The following is an 8,240-nucleotide window of genomic DNA, read 5'->3' as shown; positions in this document are numbered from 1 at the left end:
TGGGAAGCAGTTACGGGTGGCTGGTTACGGACACCAGCCTCGTGTGCACAGAGCTGGTGTGTCCCGGCAGCTGTTCTGCAAACCTTCTCCAGCCTGGATCTGGCCGTGCCGATCGGCGTGGCACACCGTGCCCGGGGTTGTTTAGGCCATTCGCTCTCTAAGGAGGCACTGGAGACTTCACATGTGGCTACCAAGCAAATATTTAACTTTTGTAACCACTGCGTCTGGAGGGGCTGTGGCCATCGCTAATTTTCTGCATGTGTGACCACAGCAAAAAGTTGAAAGAGTGCATGAGTCCCTGAGCTCAAAGGCTTCCATTTACAGAAATCTGATCCAATTTCAAATCCCCGTTCATGCATATAATTGTATGTAGCTGTTGTTCTTGTGTTTGGTTTTTTCTTTATATTGGGAAATATGAAGTTTGGCTCTGTGCTGATGCTCCGTCTGCACTAACGTTCACTTTACAGTGGTAGACTTGCATTGCTGACAGATTCAAATTATGTCTTAAGTGTGCACACAAATTGCATCTCCCTAATTAGGACAAATTATAAATAAACTGATTTCTTGGTGTGAACACAAGGCAGTTGCACAGATTTAATGGTTTCTAAACTGGCTTGCTTAAACTGTTGAAGGACTAAAGCATGGTCTACAATATCATAATCTTCTGCAGCAGAACAGGCTTGGGAAAAAGAAAAAAGTGGCTTTACTCTATGTGCAGATAAAAAATATCTTCACACTGCATCACGTCAGCTCCATTTTCAATACATTGATTTCACCTGCTTAAGGCTCTAGAATAATTTCATCATGTATTATCACAGGTCTGTTGAAAAGCATTGTTTTGAAATATTTTCAGTTTTGTCTGTTGTTTTAATAATGTCTGTTGAATTACATAGGTTTCATTCATTTTAGTTGACAAGTGTCTGATGATATCATTGACTTGTAGATGCTAACAACAATAAATAAGTAAGTTAGCAAACATCAGAGTTTCATTTAGGTAACTTATATGTAGTGATAAAGTGTTCTTTACCAGAACACTGCTTAGTTCTCAGCTTTGATGATTTTAAAGATGTTTTTGAAAAATCTGCAGATCATGTTGCATTATCAGTATCAAACCAAACTTCATAATGAGTGACTAGCTTAGGCTATAATTCAGTTAATTGCTATTTTATGGCTTCTTAAATGGTTGATTTTTGGAATTAAAAAGATAAATTGCCACTGTGTTATTTTTTCCATCTGCTCCCAGATACTGTTCTTCAAAAATTCAGCATTGACTTTGTTGTAGCACTGCTGAGGCAAGAAAACGCTAAAGACATCTGTGTCATCCAGCCACCTCCAGAAATAAAATACTGTGATTATTTTATAATTGTGAGTGGATCTTCAACACGGCATCTCCATGCAATGGCACAGTACATGCTGAAAATGGTAAGACAGTTTTTGCTGCTCTCCCTGAGTTTTGGGGAATGGTTTTAGATGTTGTGAAAGGAGTTTCCTCAGGTTTGCATGTATAAGGTTGTGCCAGGTAAGATGAACCTGATTACATTATATCACTTAGTCCTGAATACATCTAGCAACTAACTATGCTTTTTCGCTTTGGCAGCACTACACAAAATGTAGTAATATGTTTTAAAAACAGACCTCACTGGATGTAGAACAGTGATGACATCAGCAGAGTTTGGTGGCTAGGACAGGAGTGATGTGAAATGGTGATGATGACCTGTGTCCACTTTTATCTTTGTCCAGCAAGCATCATAGCTGTTCCCAGTCATTCATAATACTTACTTTGACTGTTCTCAAACCCTAATCCCTAAAAGTTCCAGATTCTCAGGTATATTGTAAGGCTGGGAAAAAGATGGCATCCTGAGGGGCACAGGATCCCCTCCTGGGCTTAGTAAAGCAAACTGCTGTTTAATATTCACCCTGCTGTGCATGAAGAGGAGGAAAGGAAGCGCAGTGGTAGCCATCCTTGCATAGAAATCCTGCGCTGTTTGGCTTTGGTGGAATGTGAGCTTTTCAGTATAGAAATAGAAGTCAATAAAAATACAAGTAGAGCTTAGGGATGAGGACCAGACTCAGGGGAGGGGAAACTTCATGGCCAGAAAAGAATCATCTGACTTTAAAAAGCGCAGTGTGAGGAGTATAACCAGTCCCCATCTCAGTCAGCTATCTGGACTCAGCCTGGAGTTTGCTTTCTCTTCACCCACTTTCTTTCCCTTCCTGACCCCATTTTTCCTTTGGCTCTTGGTTTTACATTCTTCCTTCCAGTCCCATTGGTTTCAGCTGTGAGACTTGAGGTGGGGAGGAAAGAGGGAGAGACGGATTTGCTTTTCAGTGTATTTCTGAACAGGTTAGGGGAGCTTCTTTTGTTCTTTGAAGGAACTGATGCATCTTTGCAAACCAAATTTTTGCCTTAAGCTGGAAGTTGCATTAATGTGATTTGAATGTACTAAATCTAAGTGCTTTATATATATATATTCTGTTGTTTGCATAACTTGCAACAACTTAAATCAACAGCTTTCCATCTCCTCCAGACCAGGAGATATCAGTGAGTACTGCCCACCCTGCAAAAACATGGCTGTGCTTCATAGCTGCACCCTCTGGTGGCTGTAAAAGCAGCGATTTTGTAAAGGCAGAGCCTCTGGGGAGAGAAGGTGTCCCTCCTGGGCCTCCTGAAAAACCGGGAAGCCTGACCAAGTACAGGGGAGTGGCTGAGCTTGTCTCACACTGAAAGTTTTCTAGGCAAAAATAAGCGGAGTAGGTGCTCAGGAGTACTGCCAGGCACCTGGCAAGCTTTACCATTACCGTACCTAAAAGCTTATGTCAGTGCATGATTTAGTCACAATAAAACACAGAAGTGCTCAGGTGTAGCATGAGATCTTCCTGCTTTGCTTCCAGGAGCTTGTAAATGGCAAAGTCCCAGCTACTGCTTACCCATTCCCATCTGGTTTCATGTTAGAGGAAGAAGCTAACACTTGGCTTTATTATAATCTGTTCACCTTACACAGCCTCTAAAGACGGGGCTTGGAAACTTGCAGCAGAGATCAGCCTTTGCAGGCTGATGATAGCTGATGGCAGTGCACACAGGGCTTTTAGCATTTTAAGCCGACTTTCAGAGAGTCTTTGACAATTACCTGCTTTTGAAGATGTCTCACAAGCCATCTTAAAGATAGGAAGGTAGAACTGGTTCTGAGTTACATTTTGAAAGTAACTCAGAACTAGTAGATTTTAAAAGTTTTCCTGCTGGTTTTCAAAAGGGTCATTATCTGGCAGCCAGCGTTGTGTGGAGCAACCAGGAACAGTTGCATTTGGTGAGAATTGCATTCCCAGTGAAGTGGGACTCATTTCTTAGCCAGCTATGCTAGTATATGTTATTTTGTGTTTTGCCTCCATGGCAGAAAGGACTGTTAGAGCCCTTTCTATTGATGCTTCTTGTAGAGAAACAAGTAGGTTATGGGCAGATCCAAAAGTGACCATGCTTAAGCATCTAGTTGTCAAATTTCCTCATCTCTGGTGGGTGCTTGGGTTCTTCATGTACTGGGTGGGGAGAGCTAAGCCTCTTAAGCTAGCATTTACAAAAGCCACCCTGTGTTGCAAAGGGAACTACCACTTTCCCTAGCTGAGTGTGTGTTTTGAGCTGCCCCCTCGCCTCTCCCACAGCAGTTCATAGCTTGGAAACCTGTGTGCCTGTCATACTTTTCCCCAGCTTGCAGTGAGTGGTGAGTGTGTGCACTCCAGAGACAGGAGGCTTGCTTGAATGCCTTCCTCATGGCAGGGGGTGAAACTTTTTCACCTCACTCCCCTCTGAGAAGAGGATAAGCTTCCATTTCTGCATCCTTAACTAGCCAGTGTAAAACACCAATGAAAGGTATTGGAAAGGAAATAAAACTTGGTGGTAGTGGCAGTTCTAGGGACCCAGTAACTGAAAGACTACTGTAACACTGAGCAGTTACAGTATTCAGTATTTATCTCAATAAAATATGGATAACCTACCAAATTCATGGATAACTGTATGGGAATTCAGAGCATTAGGTTCCACGTTTGATACTAAATCCCACTGAGAAATCTCTACTTATTTTCTAGTACTGCAAGTCTATATTCTTTTTTTTGTGCAGACTCCAGAACCAACATGAAGTAATCTAACCCATTTAAGCTTTAAAGCAACTCAGCAAAATCTAGCTTCTCTGTTAAGTTTGAGTGCTTTTAAATAAATGCAAAGTACTTAATTTCTTGCCATTACCTTTTTTTTTTTTTAGTACAAGCATCTCAAAGAAGAAAGTGATCCTCATACACAGATTGAAGGAAAAGAGACAGATGACTGGCTGTGCATTGATTTTGGTAAATATTTGTGAATCTGACAAGTACAAAGTTCTGCATGAGCTCCTTGTTGACAGAAGCATCTCACCGTGAACCCTGGTTGCTATGGAGAATTCGCAATACTTTCCTGTTTTGGAATTCCAGTTGCTGCTTGAACTCATTGAGATATTAAATGATTGTTCATTAAAGATCTTTGGCACTGAGAAAAAAAGCAGTAACTACTCTTTAGTGGCTAAAACACATTTTAATAAATTGAAGATAACAGTAGTGGGGAAAAAAAAGATACTTTTGTCAATTTTCTCAGTTTTCTATAACCACTCTTTGGTTAAGTGGGTGCTTGCTGTATACTGCCTCAGTAGTGAACTATTAAATGGACTTTTTCACTGTCCAGATCATACCATGACATGGGGTAAAACATCAGTCCTAAGAAACTGAGTGTAATTCTTTATTCTTTAAGTTTGAAACTCTACACAAATATAAAAGACTGCATTCAAAAAGCATTTCTCCTTCACTGCTAATTCTAGAATATCACCCTCCAACTTGGTGTTTTGGCCTAAAAGAGAGGATAGATGAGTGAGGAACACTGCAACCAGTGATATTAAGCCTTGGGTACTTAACTGTCATAATACTTGACTGTAATAACTGAAAACCAATTGAAATTTAAGGACATATATATTTCCATTCTGTGCAAACAACAGTAGAGAATGTTTATTCCAGTGTTCATCTAATGCACTTTTGTCTAAGAAAAACTTATCAAAGTTTGGACCTATTTCATTATAAAAACCACCTGAGAAGTGTGAACAACACAACTAAGAAAAATTACTTGGCTATAGCTGGATGTTGTTGGTAATAAAAGAAAGCTGAAAATCCATCTGTCACCTTGCAGGACTCTTTGAAGTAAAATTCCTTTTGACTTATTTTCTTCTGTCCCATAGAAGTCATAACTTGGTCTGGAGTCTTGTGATAGTGTCTTATTGTGAAGTATTGTGCCTCATTTTTGTGACTGTAGTCTTGGAGTCTTTTGAAGGACTGACCAATTCCTAACACTGTTTACGAACTGGAAGCAGCAATTTAAGAAGATACCTCTATGAGCTGACGTGTTATATTGAGCCAGAATAGGGGTGGAAGACTTGAACTCTTTGCACAGCTGAAGGTGTAGTAGTGCTTTACAGTTCACATTAATTTATTGTGAATTTCTGTTCTGCACAGGTAACATTGTGCTGCATTTCATGCTGCCAGAGGCACGAGAGGTTTATGAATTGGAGAAGCTGTGGACTCTCGGTCCCTACGACGACCAGTTAACACAGATGACTCCGCAGTCCCTGCCAGAAGACTTTATATTTGGACTGACTGCTAACAGCAGTGACCATCTTGAGACAAGAACTTAATGCAGCTACTGTGTGGAAAGAGAATGAGTGTGCCTTCACAGATCAGAGAGAGGCTTGGGAACTGACTGAGCAGTCAGTACAGTTAGCAGTACAAAACAGTGTATTTATTGGATGTGCCTAAGCAAAGTTCTAAACAAACTAAAAAAGTGATCAGAATCATAGAATCATCAAGGTTGGAAAAGACCTTTAAGATAAAGTCCAACCATAAAATATCAAAGAGGCAATCCTATCAGAGCTTCCTGGGGGAGCTACTGTCCCAGTGGAGTTTGCAGTGAGAAGAGTGGGCCAAAGACAGCTGCTCAAGCTACTTACCCTGAAACTCATGCTCATCCTCTGAAGTAATTGTTTTTTTAGTATCTTTGAAAGACTTGCTTGTAGTGGCAGTGCAAAACAGATTTGAGTGCTGCAAGGAAAAACTGAAATAGTACAGCTGAGATGACGCTTCTTGTGTTAAGCTGTTTGCTTCTGGTCACAATAAAGCAAGTCATGGTCTGAGTTGAAGGGGGACAGAAAACAGACTGGTGTTACTGAGAACATAAAAGCCAAGAGCAGCAGTGACAAATAAATGTGCTTTGAGTTAACAGAACAGTAAGTCAGTTTTTTGGCCAAAGCCAATCTGTTTTTAATAATAATAAAAAACCCAAACTGAAGTGCTTCAATTAGTTGTCTTCAGTTAAAACATTCAGCTCAGTCTGCATGTGCAGTTGGCTCCTCCTCTAGCTTTTCTCTCACCTACTTTCTGAAAAGGGTCACTGAGACACACTCTGGCAGTATAAACCTTCAGCTCTTCGAAGTGGCCAAAAATAGTTCTATAGGAAGCCCTTGGTCACTGAGCATTACATACTGCAGATGTTGGGCACTCTCAGAAGTTATCACACAGCTTGTTCTTAATCTGATTGCTGCATGCTCTGCTCAGTTAAGAAGACCTTCAGGGTGGTAAGTTTGTCTGTGTAACACACTCCACTACAGGACAAAGTTTTCATCACTGGATTAGGATCTCTTCCTTCTGGAGAAATTTGCATTGCTATGCATCAGGAAGCAGAAACAGGAGATTCTGAGGGTAATCACCTTTTTCACTCCATAGCACCACACATTACTTCAAGCACTGCATAGTAGCTGCTCTTTGTAATGCTCAAAGTGAGCCTGGTCATTGTGCTTATAGCTGTGGTGTTTAGGAGGATGTGTGTGTGTATTTAATTTAAAACAAACAAACAAACAAAAAACTTCTCCCTCTATTTCACATCATATTCTTGCTCTGCCTAGCCTCTCTTCTTTCAGGAAAGACTGCCCCCAAGTTCACCTGCTCTTTGATACAAGGCAGCAGATAGTTCTGCAGTTAAGCAAAGGGCATTTATAAAATATAGTTAAACTATACAGATAAAACATCTTTGCCCACAAAACAAACATATTAGTGTTAAGTCTGAGTGCAGAGAAGGACTTTCAAAATGCTTCATGATAACTTTTCAAAAGTAATCATATGGGGGAAAGATAACCTGGCTGTTTTACAGCCTGATGCTTTCTAAATCAGGCATTTCCTCCTAGGAGTGATGTGTAGGAGTAAGTGACTCATTCCCTGAAACAATTTGCCTTTTACTGCTGCTTGAGGATCAGTAATACTAGATGGATAGAGGCAGGTTTAGCAAACATTAAACCATTATATGAACCCACATTTAGTAACCAGAACCACATAGAGTATCCTGTCTCCAAGAGCACAGTAGCAAAAGGAGCACCCAGAAAAGAACATTAAGAGATAGGGAATAGGTTCCATGGGAACAGGTTAGGACTCTTAAAGGTGAAAAGGGGTAATAGTCTGTAAGACAAGACAAAAAAAAAATTAACAAAGGAGACAAAAAAAACAGTAAAATTAAAAAGTGTAACTGACTTTACTGCTAAAGTATAATGTAAAAAGGAGTTCTATGGAACATCCACTGCTTGCTATTAAACAATCAGAACTACCAGCCCAGGAAAACAACTTTGTCCTTAGCCATTTAACAGAAGCATTGACAATATGTGCTTAGCTACTGCAATGCCTCAGACAGGTTACTTGCCTGCCTTGGTGAGACTTTGGCCTGATACTGTTAAAAGCTGGGGACTTACAAATTAACCAAGACAGTCTGGATGATCAGTAATGTGCAACATTGAACCCCTTTTGGAAAGAAAACTTTTGGAGAATTAGTTCAATGGGTCGGGTGATTTCTGTGTAAAATAAAAATAATTGAGCAGCTTGTGCAATGAGTCTACAGATTCATCGTTCAGTCCTCCTGTACAGAGGTACACGCAGGTTTGGCTCTGTGCAGGATCCCCTGATGATGAATGAACAGGGGAAGCCATTGAAGTGGAACTTTTGTCGTCGTTTCACTGATTTCCTGCACTGCATTTGAGTAACTTCATTTTCAAGCACTGTTTGTGTCCATCAGTTGAGCTAACATCTCTGTTACAGCCCAGCTTGAGTGCTTTCTCCACAATTTTTCATGTTTGTTTAAAAATCCTACACCCTAATGCCATATCAAGCCCAGGCTGTCTTGCACAGCACACATGCTT

At 40.5% G+C, this 8,240-nt stretch overlaps 1 protein-coding gene across 1 annotated transcript in view; it reads left to right on the top strand.

The window, feature by feature from the left end:
• The window catches only part of MALSU1 (mitochondrial assembly of ribosomal large subunit 1), a 9,519-nt gene extending 1,593 nt beyond the window's left edge, over window positions 1-7,926 (top strand). The window contains exons 2-4 of the mRNA XM_029961772.1: window positions 1,244-1,422; window positions 4,251-4,332; window positions 5,521-7,926. Coding sequence (XP_029817632.1) covers window positions 1,244-1,422; window positions 4,251-4,332; window positions 5,521-5,699 — 440 coding nt within the window. The 3' untranslated portion in view covers window positions 5,700-7,926. The remainder of the gene's footprint in view (window positions 1-1,243; window positions 1,423-4,250; window positions 4,333-5,520) is intronic.
• Window positions 7,927-8,240: the final 314 nt, after the last annotated feature.

The sequence above is a fragment of the Manacus vitellinus genome, unplaced genomic scaffold (genome assembly GCF_001715985.3).
Source record: "Manacus vitellinus isolate BGI_N305 unplaced genomic scaffold, ASM171598v3 scaffold_3_pilon, whole genome shotgun sequence".
NCBI lineage: Eukaryota > Metazoa > Chordata > Aves > Passeriformes > Pipridae > Manacus > Manacus vitellinus.
The sequence above is the reverse complement of the archived record's forward strand: the minus strand, read 5'-3'. Positions and strand labels throughout refer to the sequence as shown.